At 26.5% G+C, this 19,204-nt stretch overlaps 4 protein-coding genes across 5 annotated transcripts; 3 read left to right on the top strand and 1 right to left on the bottom strand.

Moving 5' to 3' along the window:
* Nucleotides 1-1,146: 1,146 nt before the first annotated feature.
* Nucleotides 1,147-9,693, top strand: LOC113561162 (protein PF14_0175-like). Its single transcript, XM_026967426.1, has 2 exons — nucleotides 1,147-1,815; nucleotides 5,897-9,693. Exon 2 carries the CDS (start codon nucleotides 5,920-5,922, stop codon nucleotides 9,598-9,600), a length of 3,681 nt encoding a protein of 1,226 aa, XP_026823227.1. The 5' UTR covers nucleotides 1,147-1,815; nucleotides 5,897-5,919; the 3' UTR covers nucleotides 9,601-9,693.
* Nucleotides 9,694-9,819: 126 nt separating this feature from the next.
* Nucleotides 9,820-10,915, top strand: LOC113549201 (sperm flagellar protein 1-like). Its single transcript, XM_026950394.1, has 5 exons — nucleotides 9,820-10,000; nucleotides 10,063-10,178; nucleotides 10,244-10,445; nucleotides 10,562-10,653; nucleotides 10,809-10,915. Exons 1-5 carry the CDS (start codon nucleotides 9,820-9,822, stop codon nucleotides 10,902-10,904), a joined length of 687 nt encoding a protein of 228 aa, XP_026806195.1. The 3' UTR covers nucleotides 10,905-10,915.
* Nucleotides 10,916-11,057: 142 nt separating this feature from the next.
* Nucleotides 11,058-13,714, bottom strand: LOC113549200 (VIP36-like protein). Its single transcript, XM_026950393.1, has 7 exons — nucleotides 13,226-13,714; nucleotides 13,052-13,167; nucleotides 12,748-12,948; nucleotides 12,517-12,679; nucleotides 12,274-12,440; nucleotides 11,917-11,980; nucleotides 11,058-11,838 (listed from the first exon to the last, which is right to left on the bottom strand). The coding sequence occupies exons 1-7, from the start codon at nucleotides 13,383-13,385 to the stop codon at nucleotides 11,687-11,689; spliced, it is 1,023 nt and encodes a 340-aa protein (XP_026806194.1). The 5' UTR covers nucleotides 13,386-13,714; the 3' UTR covers nucleotides 11,058-11,686.
* Nucleotides 13,715-13,871: 157 nt separating this feature from the next.
* Nucleotides 13,872-18,628, top strand: LOC113549199 (xylosyltransferase oxt-like). 2 transcript variants are annotated; one of them, XM_026950391.1, is made up of 16 exons: nucleotides 13,872-14,201; nucleotides 14,274-14,649; nucleotides 14,715-14,871; nucleotides 14,957-15,099; nucleotides 15,163-15,335; nucleotides 15,413-15,612; nucleotides 15,726-16,020; nucleotides 16,100-16,276; nucleotides 16,362-16,467; nucleotides 16,615-16,820; nucleotides 16,890-17,015; nucleotides 17,077-17,277; nucleotides 17,338-17,492; nucleotides 17,552-17,707; nucleotides 17,843-18,007; nucleotides 18,607-18,628. In XM_026950391.1, exons 1-16 carry the CDS (start codon nucleotides 14,067-14,069, stop codon nucleotides 18,611-18,613), a joined length of 2,778 nt encoding a protein of 925 aa, XP_026806192.1. In that variant the 5' UTR covers nucleotides 13,872-14,066; the 3' UTR covers nucleotides 18,614-18,628. The 2 variants fall into 2 exon arrangements, with proteins under 2 accessions (XP_026806192.1, XP_026806191.1); XM_026950390.1 differs by lacking the exon at nucleotides 18,607-18,628 and adding an exon at nucleotides 18,370-18,401.
* Nucleotides 18,629-19,204: the final 576 nt, after the last annotated feature.

The following is a 19,204-nucleotide window of genomic DNA, read 5'->3' as shown; positions in this document are numbered from 1 at the left end:
GAAAAATAATTAAATGTATAAAAATATTAATTACAGTTACAGATACTATGAATTAAAACACAATAACCTAAAACACTTGAAATATAGTACAGTGAATATACATTTTGTATAATAAATTGGTTACCTAGTTTAATAACATATTTAATGTCTCATGCTTATAATAATAATAATAATAACAATGGTTATTATTTTTGATAAGTAAAACATTAAATAAGCACTTATCTATGCTGATAAATTACATTTTTCTAAAAAAAATGTTAAACAAAATAAAATATATAGGTAACATATTATAACAACCAGAAAATTTCTTAGGAGTGTTTAATGAACCTATTATATATTAAATTATTAAATATTTCTATATATTGTATTGTTTTATGATCAATATTTAATCCAAGGTATTTTTTTCATACCTAACGATATCATATTATCCATGGTTAAACGTACAGAAATATATTCGTGGTAATTGGTATTATTTTAGTATCGGCAATAGCCATGTCTTATGCATTATGCAAACTGTAAAGCTCCAGAAAGCTCATTACTAAATAACTTATTTAACATTATGAGTAGGTTGCTCATATTAGTCATATTATTCTCGTAAGCCGTAGGGTCCACGAAATTTTGGTTTTCCCTCCCCCCTTATCGTCTTGTTTATTCAGGAATGCCAACCGAACACGCAGTCACCAATGCATAATATTTAATCGATATTATGTTCGATGTTGACGAATTCGAAGTTTTTGATCTTTTACAGACGAGACAACCGACAAATTGACAAAGACACAAACTTGAAACTACAAAGTCGTCGGTGAAAATCGAAAGTTCCGAAATATTTGATAATTATAAACTATTAGAAACACGCGTCAGCGTATTTTAATATTTTCGATTTTTCGCCCTGACAATGGGGGCTGCAGAGTCACAATTTATAGTTAATACCTACCCATTATCTTAAACCGCGTCCGCAGGCTAAAAAATTAATAAAATAAGAAACGTGATTTATATCAAGGGCATACACACACGCATTACATCTGACTGATCAAGTCATCTGAGACCGCGGTGGTTCGACGTGTAAACATCGATTTGTACAATTTGTTTTTTATTGTACCGTGCCGCCGCTCCACACTCGGCGGTGTTTGTTTACCGCGTCCCGGGACCGACCATCCTACCACAGTCTCCGGTCGCCACCACCCACGGGCTACGGACGGCAGCCTCGCTGATCAGCAGTGGCAGTGGGGCCCGGGCGCCGCCTGGCCACAGCAGCACAGTGCACACGTTCGGCTCAGTGCTTCACAGACACGGCGTCTCACACAGTCAGACACTGCTGCACGCGCACGCGACACGCTCACATCCAAACCGCGCGCGCACACACGCACACGCACACACACACACACACACACACGTACATCGACGAACACCGCACAGGCATTGCGCAACGCACGCACGCACGCACGCACACAGATACAAAGACGTATCGCGCAAATCGCAGCTGATCTCCTCACACATTCTCACCACTGACACTCTCTCCATCGCTGAATCATACACAGACATGTCAATATGACGGCTGTGACGAACGAATCTGTGAATAACAATAATTATAACAACAACAACAACAACAACGACAATGAAAATCCGTGCAATTTTTTCCTCGTGCGCGGACGTACGTCGTATTATCGTTTTAGACACAATTGAGTCTTTGGGCGCAATGTAGAAGCGGACGACACACTCATATGTGTGTATATATATATATATATATAGATTTATTTATATATATATATACATATATATATGTACATATAGCGACGAGAAAAATTTGCACATATTGTGAGTATCAAAAGCGTTATGTAACGGGGGTTGAAATGTATGCATATATAGTGTAATAATATTACGGAATCGTGTGACGGTGGTCGCGCGACGCAATACGTATATCTTGGACCCGCACCGTGGACGGTTTCGTGTATTTACGCAAATAGGTGCCCATAGTAATAGTAAAATCATTGTTATTGGTAGAAGACGACACTTTTGATACATAATGGGCGTGTCTTTAATGATAAACTACATGGCCATAATATAGAATTAAATAGCTGGTAAATTGATGTCATGACTAGATGTCCAAATAATGTTTGTTTTTTAATTTTTTTTTTATTTTTTAACCAATCGACTGAGAAAAATATGAGGTTGGATTTTTATTATGAAATTTGTATGAATGATTCAATATAAAAAATTTTAAAAAATTAATCAACAATTGTTTACAAAAGTAATGATTATAATGTGCTCGACAAATTAAATTACCCAAATTTCATCATTTATTGCATCGATGATATTGTTTCTGGCTTAAAAATGTTGGGCATTTTCATTTTATGAGTATGTCTTGAAACATTTAATATTTCAGTACCATTGTCTGTGTTTTTTAGTGAAATGTGATTTTATATTACTTTTCAATGACAGAGTACTTATTAATAATGACTTGTATTAATTTTATTATTCATTAACTTAATTTAAGTTACTTAACAGGTTTACTTTTGCCTTCAAAATTAATTTTGGTTAGATGTTTTTTTGCAATACCACCTTACTTTATGTCCTTCATCATTACTTTTACCACTCACAATTCATGGTATCTGAAAAGAATTCTCTTATTAAATTATATTTTTATGATGTCTCTACATACACACATGATATAATATATGCTCTAAGCAAACACTATAATTACATTATGTTAGATATACATTTGACATTACTTTTCTTACAAATTAATTTCTAAAAATTATTTGATAGCATTAAAATTGTTGTAGACATATAGATACTTTTATTTTTATTGGTAATTGAAATAAGTATCAGTATCTTTGTATTTCAAACTGGTTACAAGACCATTATATAAACTTACTAAATAACTAGTAATAATTACTATTTAAAAGTTATCTATTTACCTTTGTATAGCTTATGAATGTTGTGTACAATGTACCTAATTGTTCAGATAATATTACATTTACCTAGTTAAAATTTCAATTAAAAATTATTTAGGTAGTTAGTTGATAGAAAATAAAATTAAAAACAATTATAATTCACAATTCACCTATATATTCATTCAAAATTAAAAATAAATTAATATTGACTTTAAATATAATTTAGTGTAATATTAAAAATATTATATTAATTTTCTTAATTTTCTTAAAATATTTTATATTAATATTTAGATTATGTATAGTATTGTAACTGCCAAACATATTGTATTATTTTCATTTTAAAAATAAATAGGTAAAATATCAAATTGACATTCAGCAAAACTAATTTTGTGATATTAGTTTTAATGTAAACATTAATTAACTAATTATTAAACAAAGAACATTGTCTATGTTGTATATCGATTTTTACCCTGGATTTTAAGTAAGCTGAATATTTTTGTATTGTAATGTTTTACATATTTATACCAAACTTATTAACAATTAAAATTTATATAAACTAATATACAAACAGACAATTCTTACCATTAAGTTTGATGATAGATTAATGTATATTTACTCTAATATTAATGCTAACAACACAAAATTGTTTCTGCTGAACCCAAATTTGTTATATTATATAACAAGTTATATTGTAAGTTAATAAGTAAGAGATAACACATGTTACCATGCAAGTATATCATTGTTTAATAAGTAAGGCCTGGTTTCAATGTAGACGAAATAATTGAGTGCTCTAAGACAATACAATCTAAATTTATAATAATTTATTTAATTTAACAGATATTTCAAAGGTGACATTTTTATTTTGAATTTTTAGATAATTTTATACATTTTTTGTGCATATTATTATTATGTTGGCGAATGTATAAGTAAATCAGTAAATTTAAAAATATATTCCAAGAATTATTGTTTTTATATTTGCTTTAATTTTTTTTTTCTCTCCAATGTTTATTATTTAGCATATTTTTAATTTCCTAATTAAAAACGCTTGCCAAGTCAGAGATTGGCATGTAAACTTTCTTGATTTTCAATTTTTAGAAATTTATTAATTGTATATGCAATATATATGTATTTTATTTTCATTTTCATTTAGTGAGATCGATCTCCAAAACCGTAAGCGAATTTGTTGTTTGAGGTCTTGTTAGATTCACATTAGCTAGAAGAAGTGCAGTGAAAATTTTTAGAACTTTATCTTTTATAGTTAATTCACTACAGAGCTTCAAAAAAAAATTAAAATACATTTTATTAGGCTTTTTTATGTTTTTGAGCTTTATAGCTTTGTAGCGAGTTAACAATTGAAGATAAAGTTCTGAAAATCTTCACTGCACTTCTCCTAGCCAGTGTGAATCTAACTAGACCCCAAATAACAAAATCTGTTTTCCAGTTTCCGTAATCTACCACGCTAAATTAAAATCTAGCAAAAAATAACTATTTTTTCAACTGTGAAAAATTAAATAAATTTTTAATCTCACATTTTTTAACTACTTAATAATCCCTTTTTAATGAGCTATCAACCAACTAATTTTTAGCTATAGTTTTGGAGAAAAGTTAAAAAATAGAAATTTTGGGACTGTTCACATCGACGTTTTTGGGATTTAAATCGCTATACCGCTTGGGTGTGATCGGATCTCTCTCATTAATATTTTATGTTAAAGTTAGCTTAATTATCCATCTACTCATTATAACATTTTTTATCATTTTCCTATTTAACACAAATTCTTGAAGTTTTAAAAATTCAGACTTTTTTCATTTCAATTACCATACTTAGTTGATTAAAAATCAATGAAAGTAAAAAATTCCATTTTATTATTATTATTTGGCACACTTGCAAGAACAATTAAAGAACATTTTAGTGTTAATTTTTTAAAATCATTTTTGCTAATTTATATTTTAAACATACTCACAACTTAATAAATTTTACCTACAAATGTATTGGTATGATATGTAAACGTTTTTTAGATACACATCACATTTTAATAATGTCTCATGTATTTATTTTTATAATTTTAATGCATGTAATTAGATTGTTTTGAGTTTGAAATAATATTTACCTTTTTTTACATAGATTTATGAAAAAATAACCAATTATTAATTATCATCATTAATCATATTAAAGCATTTAATTGCACATTTTGATGTTTTTAAATACATTTTTAATGAATTCATGCTAATGGCCATTAACATTCAAGCTTTAGTGATAATGTTTTTAACTATCTAATTAGCAATTACCAGATATAAACAATATAGTGTTTATTTAAACAAATTGCAACTAATTAAACAGAAGAAATTACATTACAATCTCATTTATTTCAAGTTTACTTTTTATTTATTGTATGCGCATAATTTTAAAGTATTTTATTTTTGTATTATTGTTAGTTTAGTTAAGATAAAAAAATTTTGAAAATTTCAATAGTTAAACTACCATTTTACTCACTTGCTTGTATGACTATCAAAAAAAAAAATATTGGTCATATTTTAAGGGCATTATTGTGTTAAAAGACATATATAATAGGACATTTATGGTTATTTTTTAAAACATTTTTTTGGTATTTAAATTTGGGCTCTAGTAATAAGGTGTATAGCGTCCTAAGAGTAAAGAAAACAATGATTGTTTCTTATTGATTTTGAGGTATCTTACATAAATAAATTTATGACATATACAATATATATATATGTTTTATGTTCAAAAATAAAGTTATGAATGCATATATATAATACGTATTTATTTGAGCTTATTAAAATATATCTATACTTTTTCATTGTCTAACAATTAACAAATACTTATATCAGAAATTTGCTATCAATAGTTTTATGGCTTTTCAAAAAGTTAAATAATTTACCATGTATCAATCAAAAATAAAAATGATGTACTTCTATTATTATACTATATTACGTTCTAATACTTAAATATGTAATAATGAATATTGGGTATTTTTTTTTTTCAGCTAGACTGAACGTCTAGAATACAATGTCTTCTCCTAACCAACAACCAGTTGTAGAGGACATTGTCTCTATTTTTGAAACAACTCAAAATCAGTCCTGGTCCATATTCAACGATAAACTGAACAGTGTTTCCAATAAAGACTCTAAGAAAAAAGATCCAGTTAAATCAGACAACTATATTACTTTATCTAGTGATGATGTTCCTGTATTTGGCTTAGTCCCTCGACTTGATAAAGTGATGTTAGTTTCATGTAATGAATGTGCAATGATAGTAAAAAGAGATTGTATACATAGCCATTTTTATCGCCGTCACAACAGTAATAATGTTAATCATTCAGAAGCTGATAAATTTTCACTAGTTAACTTTTTATGCACTGTAAAAACCAATAAAAATAAAAAGCTAAAGATGACTGTTCGAAAGCCTCCCGAAAAGAAAATGAATGAACGTGAAAAAGTTGATACTGTTGTAAAGGAAATAAAAACTGAATTTGATCAAATAGAGTATGAAAGATTATTAAAAACAAATAGAGCAAAAATCAAACAAGAAAATACAACTGAATATGTCGAACAACATAATGTTGATATGGTAACAACAAGTTGCAACCCTAGTACCAGTTCTGGTAATTTAGATTGGGATATTAAACCATGTATTAAAAATTTAACTCACTGTACTGAAGTTAAAGTAAATGAAAAAATTATAGAGCGTGATAAAGATGTAAATAAATTATCAACAGTATCACTCAATAATAAAGAAGATCTACAAAGTAATAAATACTTAGATACTCAGAGCATTGAACATGTTGTTAATTATGTTACTAGTTCTAATGAGTTAATAAAATTAGATCCAATTAAAAAAATTAAACCTAAACTAACTATAGATTTTTCTGGTTTCATGTATGGATTTGATGAAGAATATCATAAAAAATATCTTAACTATAAAAATAAGTATCAAAAATTACCGCATAAAATAAAAAATATTAAAGAAAAAACTAAATTAACGATAAAAAATGAATATTCAGATATTATGGGCAATAGAAATGATGATGATATTGCAACTTTTTATAATCAATCATCAAATACATCTGCAGTTGATGTTAAAATTGAGTATTATAAATTATTTTCTGGATTACAAAATGACTGTGAACAAACAAAACTTTTTCCGTGCAATAAATATTTAGATGTAAAAAATGAAATTTTTAGTGATTCTTCTGATACTAGTTATCATCAACCTACTGAATTGCCAAAAGAAGAATTTCAAAATATACCAATTAATATATATCCAGATGTGAAAATAAAAGAAGAATATGATGAAAATAATGACAAATGTAAAGTTGAATTAACCAAAATTTCAACAGACAATAATCATTTTGAAGTTATGGATAATATGTATTCTAGTAATATTGATAATAATCTTTCAACAATTGTCAAAGAAGAAGTAACATTAACGGAAAGCAGTGAAAATATAATGAATAATGAAAGTTCTGATGAATCTTTTATTAGGAACAATCAATCTGCAATTGCATTACTGGATATTAATGAAGTATTAAGGCCTTATTTATTTTCTACCGATATGAATGAAGAATCAAAGTCTTTTTTATTTACTACCAATACAAATGAAGAATCAAAGTCTTCATTGAGCACAGACTTTATTAATAAAAAATCTAAACATTCATTAATCACCGACTACATTACAGATAATTCCTACACTGAATATTATCAATTATATACAAATTCAATTCCTCAACTTTCACCAAGTTATAAGTATTTAGATGATGACAATTTGAATGATGAACTCAATTTACAGGATGAAAATAATTTGCTCAATATTAAAGTGGAAGAAGATTTGAATGATAAACTCAATTTTCAGGAAGAAGACCATTTAAATAATGAGCTGAATTTACAGAGTAAAGACAATTTAAATGATGAACTCAATTTTCAGGTCAAAGAAGAGTTCAGCAATGAACTCCATTTGCAAAATGATGAAATCATCAATGAATTCAATGATTTGAACAATGAATTTAATTTGCAGAGTGATAAAGATTTGATTGATGAAATCAACTTACAGGCTGAAGATGATTTAAGCGATGAAATAAGTTTTCATAGTGAAGATGATTTGGACTATGAACTAAATTTTCATGGTGAAGAAGATTTGAATGTTGAATTAAATTTACAGGGTGAAGACGAATCGAGTATGGATCTTGATTATCAGGATGAAGATGATTTAAGAGATGAACTCAATTATCAGAGAGTTGATGATGAACTCGGTTTGCTAAGTGAAGACAATTTAACTGATGTGGACAATTTAAGCAATGTAGAGGATATGACTGATGAAGAAGAAAACTTGAGTGGTAAAGAAAATTTGGGTAGTGATGATGTTAAAACTAATGACAATTTAAAATATGATTGCCCAATACCATCTCAATTACTAAATAATGAAGAAGAAACAAAACATATACCAAGCAAGGATTGTTCTGATATTATAAATAATGAAAGTTCTAATGATGCTTTTACTGATCATGATCAATCATCCACTGTAACATTAGACAATGAAAAAGAATTAGAATCTAATTCTATAATAGATGATGCTTATGTTATGATTGATAATGATGGTATTGTTAACAATTTTGAAAATAAGTATTATCGATTATCGCCTGAACTATATGACCACGATGCACAAACATCATTTACACCAAACTATAAATATTCAGATGTTATAAGTAATGAAAGTTCAGACAATTCTGATGAGTCTGTATCAATTCATGATCAATCATCTGTTGAATTATTAGAAATTAGGGACAAAACAGATCATTTATCAACTGATCATTCCTCTGATTTTACAAGCGATGAAAGTTTGTATGATTCTGATTCTACTACTAGTAGTAGTAATCAATCAACTGTATTATTTGATATTATGAAAAAACCAAAATATACTCGAACCAATTTCTTAGAAGACCATGAACAGTTCATGGATCGTATTTCTAAGTTAGCAAAATCATTTGGTTTAGTGGATGGTAAAAACAATTGTACTAAAACCAATGTACCATTAGAATGTATGAATTGTTATGAAACCACTGACGATTTCGTTGACATTTATGGCACTCAAATCGATGAACCTTCTGTTCCTATTACCTCTAATACTCAAATTAATGAATATGATGTTAATAATTTTACTCCTATTAGTTCAAGTGCACAAATTATAAATAATACCATCATTCCCAAGGATGTTGAAGAATATGAACTTAAAGATAATAATGACTGTGATTGTAATGTTTCAAATAAGTCACATTATTTATCTCATTTTCATCCACATCCTTATAACCAGGCACAAAATAATAATTCAATGCATAACCCTATCAATGAAAACAATTGCAAAATATACAATTCTGAACATTACAAACCAAATGAGCATATTTTACACGGAAATACAATTAATGAAGCGATACCATTTATAAACAAAAATAATGAAATTTATAAAGAACTTATGAAGATTGTTGATAAAAGTGTTCTTGAAAGAAAATGTAAAATAATGCCATATGCCCGAATAGCAAAGAATTTAAAAAAAAATTTAAAGAGACGAGTTGCTGATGATAAAGAAAATCGTAATCATTCAATATCAAGAGGCTTTAAAAAATTTAAGATGGAATTTATAGAGAGAGATTTTTCATGCTCTGATGAATCTGACAATAATGATAATGTCGATGATTGAAAATATTAATTTTTAGATATTTTACTAAGACTTCCTTAAGGTCTCATTATATTATATTTATTTGTTCCTGATTTTAAAAATAATTTTTAATCTTCCAACTGAAAAACAATATATGTTGCCTAGTAACTAGTTTTATTTTTGTCAATAATTATTTTATTAATATAATTTTTTACTTTCTTTTTTTATAAATTCTTGTTATTTATTGTGTGAATTAAAAAAATGACATCTGGAAATGATTATTCAAAATGTGAAAATCAATCGTGCAGTTTTCCTTCATCATCACAGGGTGATTCTTTGAACAATGATAATCCAATAAATTTAAGTAATATAATTCATTGGATTAACTCTTTTGAATTTATTCGGCCAAAAAAAACTATAGTTAGAGATTTTTCTGATGCAAGTAAAATACAATTATTACTTACATTGTGAGTTATTAAATTGATAACAGATAAATTTTAATAGCTATGGTTGCTGAAATAATAAAATATTATTGGCCAAAATTAATAGATCTTCACAATTATGTACCAGCTAGCTCATTTACAAATAAGATTTCAAATTGGGATACCTTAAATAGAAAAGTAAATTTTAAAAGCTACAAATTATAAATTTTTTTATAATAAAATTTGATACATTTTGTCAAAAGGTATTAAAAAAAGTGAAGTTACCACTTTCCAAGGAAACTATAGAAAAGTTATCAATGGCTGATCCAAATACTATTTTTCAATTTTTAAAATCTTTAAAAGTAGTAATAGATGAACTTGAACATGAAAAACAATTAAGATTAGAAAAAAATCAAAATTGTCCACTTTATATCATAGTTAAAGACGAAATGATTCAAGTTACAGGTATTATTAGTACATATAGGTTTTTGTTCATTCATTATTTAGCATAAAGCAACATATTAATTAATAGACTTATAACTGAAACTAAGTTTACATAATATAGTTTTTATATTCCTCAGAAAATGATTGTTGCACTAAAGAATATCTTAGCAAAGAAGTTGTAGCATTAATAAATAAACTTCAACATAAAATTAATGACATGGAACACAAGGTTAGATTATTTTAGCATTTTGTGATGCGTTTAAAAAATAAAATCTCCATGAAATATTGTAATTTGAAATTCTCGTGTTAACTTCCCTATTACAAAAAAAAAAAATCAGTTTACTTAGCTATAAATTATAATTTTAATAAATATTATTTATTTAGATTGACCACATAAGTTCATTGATATGTGTGAAAGATAGGCGGATAAAAGATTTACAATCGCAATTAAATCAGCTGAAAAAAGATAACACTTCTTGAATGTTTCAAATGAATTATAATGCTGAGTTTTCCAAAATTGTTGTAGCTTATTTAATTTTTTTTCTGCAGCCATAAGTATTAAAGTAAAATCTACATGAATTGAAGAAGTAATAAAATTGAATACATGACTAGTAAGTAATAATCTAACATTTGTTCACTACAAAATTAATTTTAATTGTGATAAGTACTATTATCATAGGTATTGTACAGTCATACTTTAAGAATAGTATTGACTAATGCCATTTTATAAAAAATTCCTTTGAATGACTGTATTTTCATTATATAAAACAAATGTGATCTTATCCGACAGTAACATAAACTGTTAGGTATATTGTTATACATCATAATGGTTAGATTAACATAACCTAACAAGCAGTCTTAATAACAGGTCTGCTATAACAGATTAAAAAAAAAATTTATAATTAGACTTAATATATAGTAATATAAGTAGATCATGTGTATGGGTGTATTTAATCTATGTTACAACAGTCTAAAATCTAATGACTAATATATAGATAGAATGGAATTTTAAATGGAACACAAATACCGTACATATACAAAAAAATTTTAATACACAAACACACAAGTCTACAGTTAAATAAATGACCTAATTTTTTACTGAAATTTGATTTAGTGAAACATGGTATGTAATAATTTGTTTTCATATTTTTAATAATAAAAACTAATATGATTATTGTTTTATTATTATTATTTTTTTGTGATGGCAATGTTGAATTTTTAATAAATATTTATTTTTTTTTTTACAAAATTTATCTATATTTTTAATAAAATGTTTTATGTGACTGAGTTTGCTGGTACTCCCAATACCATACACCACCAACAATTATAGCAGCAATTAAAATAATTACAAATAGAACGATAAAAAATATCTTTAAGCCACTCCAACTTTGACTCTTCGTGTCTTCAATATGTTCTAGAAAAGAAAAATATTTTACATTTAACATAACTGTTATAATAAGTAATAAATCATTCTTGTTTTTAATAAAATTACCTCTAGGCGGACTGGATATTTTAGCATTGGGAATTATATTTGAACGATCCTTAAGAGCTTCATTCTAAAAAATAAATACATGATAAAATGATCAGTGTAATAAAAGTAATATACTCTTAAATTAGTTAAATTTTAAATTTTAATAATTATGAAATGGTTGTCAATTAAAATTAAAAATATTATCTACCAAAAGTGATGTAATTTTTTTTCATGATCTAATATTGTTATTAATGCAATTATTTATTATGGGAAGTATGACAAACAGGCAAACAAGGAAAAGAATATTAAATTTAATAATGAATAGAATGTATAGCAAAATAAATTATATTTTACAAAAATATATAATAATATAGTTACAGGATCATCAGAATCCACTTCATATAGTCGAACAGCTAAAATTTCATGGTTATCTGATAGATCTCCTGTTGCTGCCGAAAATCCAAAATAGTAACCAGTCGGCAATTCAACGCCATCAACAGTAAAACAAGGTTTCCATACTGCTTTATCTTCTAAGTCTGTCATTACTAAAATGTTTGATTAAATTAATAAAAATGATTAATTAACCTAATCAGGAATAATAAGAATATCAATAAAATTTACCAGTTAGTGTATTGCCAGTGTATCTTATTAACACATGAGTTTCAGTTGGTAAATTTCTAACTTTAACTTCACAACCTGCCAATTCTGTATGGGTTCCATCGCGATCATGATCATAATGCAAAGACCCATTATTAATCATTGATGAAATATAAGGATGTTGATGCTATTATATAAAAAATATGTATAAATATTAAATAATGTGGAAAAATGAATAACAATTATCAGTTATACATTATGTTCTCCATTATGATTACTATATGTATCAATTATAACAGCGAGCCCTTCAAAAAAATCTTTATTGCCAAAAACTGGCCCATGTTTCATTCTTTCTCGGGTGTACCAAATAGCCATCCCATCACCGTGAAGACTTTCTTTTCCTTTTCCATGGATTTTGAATTGTACTTGCAATTCCCAATTATTGACATAACAAGGCTAAAATAAAAATAAATAAAACATGAATATAATCTACAACTATCAGTAAGCTTTTAAATTAATTTGATGTCCAATCAGACTATCTGACATATCAAATACATACTATAGAGTTCCATATTGAACCAGACTTGCTTTGTAAGTCAGGTGTTAGTCGCACATATTTGTCTGTCACTATAGTGGAACCCATAAAGTCCCAGTTTGGTACTGTTATGCCAGATCCTTTCAGGAAAAGTATCTATTAGATATTATATGAATACTTCCTTAAAATTAATCATACCTTGGTATGGTTTCAAAAGTGAATGATCGCGTTTCATATAATCTCTGGTGTTCCATTCTGAGTAAACTTCTCTACTGAGAAATGAAAAAACAACTATAAATACATACAATTTTGTACAAACTTTTTTCGAATTAATTATATTATTTGTGTTTGAATTCATTATGCAACTTTAGGTGTAAAAACTTGAAATGGAATGTTTTTAGCGTTAACACAAAAATTAATTAATGTTCTTCAGTTAGTATTTAGTCGAGTTATAATCTAAGGCCGTAATTTGAAAAAAAAACACTTATCAACCAATTCATAAGTCTGATTAGAAGTCAAGATAAATTAATACTGAAATGCCTACAACTAATACTGTCTAGTTTCTAATACTAAAGTCTAGAAGGTACGAAGTTCGAAATCCAAAATATACAATAGGCATAGATAATAAAGAATCTAATTCTATGAGTTATGACAAATCACAAATGGTGTATTAAAAAGATACAACGAGCATTAAATGATACACAAATAAAATAATCAAAATATGATACTTTAATGTCTTGTGATAAAAAAATACTTTTGTAACCTCTTTGAAAATTACTGATAATGAGTGATTAATCAAAAGATAGAAAAGTATATAGTGTATTATCTTAAATCGTGGTGAAAATAAAGCTTAAAATTTGAGATCTAAGTCTAGAGTGATGACTGACGATTATTGTACCTATTCAATTTTAATATAATTTGAATTCTTTACTTTTTACTATTATACGTCTTAAGCTGCAGTTAAAAATAAAGAAAATTATGTCTGTACATTTAGCTGTTATTAATAAAGCATTAAAGCTGAAGAACAATAACGACAACCATGGATTTTAAATGGCTAAAAAGATACCGTTTATTTTGCATTGGAGGTTCAATCATCTTATGTGTTCAAGTTGTATTAGCATTTGTGTTCTTTTCCATTCAAGAATATTCAGTTGTCGAAGAACTATCACCAAATGTAATCAGTCTTAGAATAATGCTTTGTAATTTTTTTAAATTATAAAAAATAATAAGAGTATCTTTTTTTTAGTCGTTGAACAGATTAAGGAATGTAGCTGATTATGGTATTGGTGATGACGAAGAATCAAGTTACAACAATGTTCTTAGTGGTAGTAATCATCGTAATAAACTGCCACCAGACAAAGATAATAGTGCATCATCAAATGAATACTTTAATAAAGCGCTTCAACAACGGCACAACAACTATAAGACTGATAATTTTAAAGTATTAGGAGTAGATGAATTAGGTTTTGTTCCACCTTGTGATATAAGTGGTCGTGAGTGTGTATCAGCATTACATCGTGCAAAAACTGAAACTTGTAAACAAATCATAGCAAACATATCTTGTCTTATTAAGACGAATCCTCCATATCCCAAACGACTGCCTCATCAATGTCCAACTAACGGTATTAAAACTTTTTTGAACATTCATATTTTGTTTTCTGATTAATATTATTTAATTTATTATTAGATGTAAAACAAAATAAAATAGTAGGATGTTTTCGTGATGGAAAAGAAATTAAATTATTGCCTGGTTATAAAACTACTCTTATATACACTAATTCTCAAGAAAATTGTATGGATCTTTGTCTTCAATCTGGTTTTGTCTATGCTGGAGTGGAATATGGGTAATAAATGATGAATATATTTTTAAAAAAATGTTAAATATTCTAATATTTTTTAATAAAACAAGTTTATAATTAACATTTGCAGGACTGAATGTTTTTGTGGCAATGAAACTCCAGAATGGGGTTTAAAACTTCCAGATACATTTTGTGATATGCAATGTCCAGGAAACTTAAGTCAAATGTGTGGCGGACATTATACTATTAATGTTTTTAAAACTGGTGTTTCTAGTATGTTCATTATTCATACTATGTTGATTTTTCACAATTCTTTAATACAATTTTTTTTCTTAGAATTCATTGCTAAAATTGCTTCAGAACCTTCACCAAATTTTAAACCCAATAATATACCTCCTGTGCGAATTGTATTTCTTTTAACATTAAATGGAAGAGCTGTAAGACAGGTGTATAGATTAATTAAAGCACTATTTCATCGTGATCATTATTTTTTTATACACGTAGATGCTGTAAGACTATTAATACTTTAAATTGTGTTAGGTAAATTTACTCATTATTTATTTTATTATTATTTTTTTACATTTAGAGACATGATTACATGTTCAGAGAATTATTAAAAATTGAATTAAAATTGAGTAATGTTCGATTATCACGGCGAAGGCATTCCACCATCTGGGGAGGTGCGTCTCTATTAACCACCCTGATGGATGCTATGTCAGATCTTGTACAGTCTTCTTGGGATTGGGATTTTGTTATTAACCTTAGTGAATCTGATTTTCCAATAAAGTAAGTATATATTTTATGAAAATATCAGTTTGTATTTTTGATCTTTTGGTCTTTTTATAATCTATATTTTAACAAATATTTTATTAATTAACATATTATATAAATCATACAAGGTCAAATGATGCATTGGTAAAGTTTTTAACTGTGAATCGAGAACATAATTTTGTCAAATCACATGGTCGTGAAGTTCAACAATTTATACAAAAACAAGGACTAGACAAGACATTTGTAGAGTGTGAAGCTAGAATGTGGCGTGTAGGAGAAAAAGAATTACCAAAAGGCATTATATGGGATGGTGGTAGTGATTGGCTAGCATTATCTCGACCTTTTGTTGATTATCTAGTGGCTGGTGATACTCTTATTTCTGGTCTATCACAATTCTTCAAATATACTTTATTACCAGCTGAGGTACTTAAAACAATAATAATTAATCTAAGTTAATTTAAAATAAATATTTAATATTCTGAATTTTTGTTCTTGATTTTAGTCATTTTTTCACACTGTATTAAGAAATTCACCTTTTTGTGAAACTTATATTGATAATAATTTACACGTAACAAACTGGAAAAGATGGCTTGGTTGCAAATGTCAATATCGTCATGTGGTTGATTGGTGTGGTTGTAGCCCAAATGTTTTTCGATATGATGACTGGAATCGCATAAAGGTAATATAATTTAGAATTATATTAAAAAAAAATTAATTTTGTTGAAATTAATACATATGACATTGTATTAAATATTTCTCTATAGAACACTGAAAAGAAACAAGTATATTTTGCTCGTAAATTTGAACCTATTATAAACTTGTCTATTATAGATACACTAGAAGTTTGGTTGTATGGTGAATACCCTATAGGTAATGTAAATACCTTTTAAAACATTTAAACAGTATTATTATTAATGCAGTCTCAAATATTATTTTTTAATCCATTTTAACAAATATAATATACAAAAATTAACATAATTCTAAAGATTTAAATTAAATATTTGAATTTTATTATAGATTTTAAAAACCGTATGAGCTATTGGCAAAATGTATATCATTATGATGATGTATATCCAGCTCCTGATGAATCGCTACTTATTATTGGAAACAGTCTTGCTCGAGTTGCAACTAAATATCTCACTACATCACATACAACTTGTCAAATCCGTAGTCTTGATAAGTTGCTACAAGTTTTCACTTACCATCACAAAGATAAATTTAAAGTAATTTTAATTTAATAATAGATGAAAATAATAAAAAATAAATTCATAAATAAAATATAATTTCATTAGGGGTTTTTAATTCAATATGAAGTTAGTTTTTCAAATACTTCTAATAAATTATTGTTTGAAAGTTGGTGTTGGCCAAAGCTACAAGGAATCATTATACATAATAGAGATCCAATCAATAGGTTATTGGTAATTAAAAAAAATTATTATTATTATGAAAATTTGTGTGTTTAAGTATAATTTATTACAGAATTTCATTGTCAGTTCAGATTTTGATAAAAAAGAACAAATGTCTAGGAATTTTATACGTCTCATAAGTCCTTATACAGAGCCAGTTTTGATACACCAGTGGGCTGCTGGTGAACACAGTTTTACAGTTACATTTTTATGGTTAAATCCATATGACGAACTGATTAATGTTACATCTACAAATATTGAGGAATCAGCTTTGGTTAGTAATTTTAAAATTGTTTTATAGTTAATTAATTAATTTTATATTATAATAATTTAGATAACATTTGGTAAACCAAATTTACCAATGCCATTGTCACAAGGAATATGGACTGTATTGCTAGTTTATGAAAATGTAACTATGGCATACACTCAATTTCTAGTTACTCCGTCATATACCTTTAGAGATGCATCTATTTCTGCTAGTCAAATGAGGTAAATTATTACCATTAATTTTTGACTATTTAATTCAAAATTAAATGTTTTTACTGTAGCTTTATAAATAAAGCCCAAAATTATAAACAATCTTTTGAAGATTGGACTAATGTGATAAAAGATTTCAAAACTTCAATAGTATTGGAGACAAAAAATAAATTTATCGATCGTACCAAAACTAAAATGACCAGTTGGATTGATGGTCTAATTACAAGGTATATTTATTGATATAAAGTTAAAATTAAAATAAGATAATATAATTTGTTTAGTTTTAAACAAAATTAATTACATTTTATAACATAAAATTAATAAAACATAAATGTTGTTTAATTGATCTTTTTGTTTTTTAGTGCTTATAATGTATTAGAGACCTGCATTGTGATTCCTTGTAAATCTTTAAATGATTGTGGTCTAAAAGAGTTAGTCACATGTGCTGAAACATCATGGAGTTCCTATTCACCTGATCCAAAATCTGATATTAAATCAATTAACAAGGAATCTGGAACTCTTAACAGGTAAAATTTTATTACTGAAATCTTAATTTTAAAATGACAAAATCTTAAAATAAACCAAAAAAAAATTATTAATATTTTCTAGTCTTTGAGAGTACACGATTTTGATTTCCATTTAGGTAGATAGGTAATTTGCTACTTATATTTAAAATTAAATTGTCTTTATATTATACATTTTTATTTAGATATTATTCCTCATTAAACATATTTCAAAACTATTTAAACAATTTATTCATTATTGTTCCTATGTAATGTTAGAAATATTTGAGATTATATTTATTTTAAGTTGTGAGTGTTGACAGTCATCACTCATCATTAACATTTACTTTTCAATTGCATTAATTTTTTATCATTTTTATTTTCAGATATTAATTATTAGACTGACATAGTGCCATATCATTAAAAAATTATACTACTTTTTTTAAAACTTATTTCTATTCATATATTTATAAATAACTGTTAACTGGCTATTTATTTGTTTTTATTTTTATGTATTATACCTTAGTATTTTTAATTTTTTAGAAATTTGACAAAATTAGTTCACAAATTTTAAATTACAATACATAAAAAACATAATGTTTTATAGTAGATTTTGTTTGCAGGGATTAGAATTTGTTTAGTTGTGTATATTTTATGTACAGACTTAACAAGGGATTTTATTTACATTGTTTGATCAATTTACATTTTTAATTTGTTTACTAAAATAAATTTACTATAATTAATTATTATAAAAATCTTTTATTAAGTTAAAGTTTTTTCACTTGTTACCATTATCATTTAAGGAGATATAAAATTGGTTTTCTATTATGAGCTGATATGCCCACTTGGAAATTGTAATTACCATACCAGTTATATTGCATAATATTAAATATTTTTATTAGTATGTTTAAATATAGTAACTATATATTAAATTTTTGTAATAAATAAACAGAAACCATATAAATTTCTTAATCTAGTGTCTAGTGAATTATAATATTTGCTTATCTGTCCCTGTTTATCTTTGCTTAATACATGTGAGTATGTTTTATGCCCCCCCCCCTGTTCATATTAACATTTTTTGCCAACCCCCAAAATCACCTAGTTTTTATTAAAAGTATTTAGCTATTTCTCAATTGCAGTATCAAAATTTAATCATTTTTGCTTGATTTTTCATCTCTCAAAATTCTAAAATTCTAAAAGTTTGTATCAAATTTTCACTAA

The sequence above is a fragment of the Rhopalosiphum maidis genome, chromosome 1, assembly GCF_003676215.2.
Source record: "Rhopalosiphum maidis isolate BTI-1 chromosome 1, ASM367621v3, whole genome shotgun sequence".
Classification (NCBI taxonomy): Eukaryota; Metazoa; Arthropoda; class Insecta; order Hemiptera; family Aphididae; genus Rhopalosiphum; species Rhopalosiphum maidis.
The sequence above is the reverse complement of the archived record's forward strand: the minus strand, read 5'-3'. Positions and strand labels throughout refer to the sequence as shown.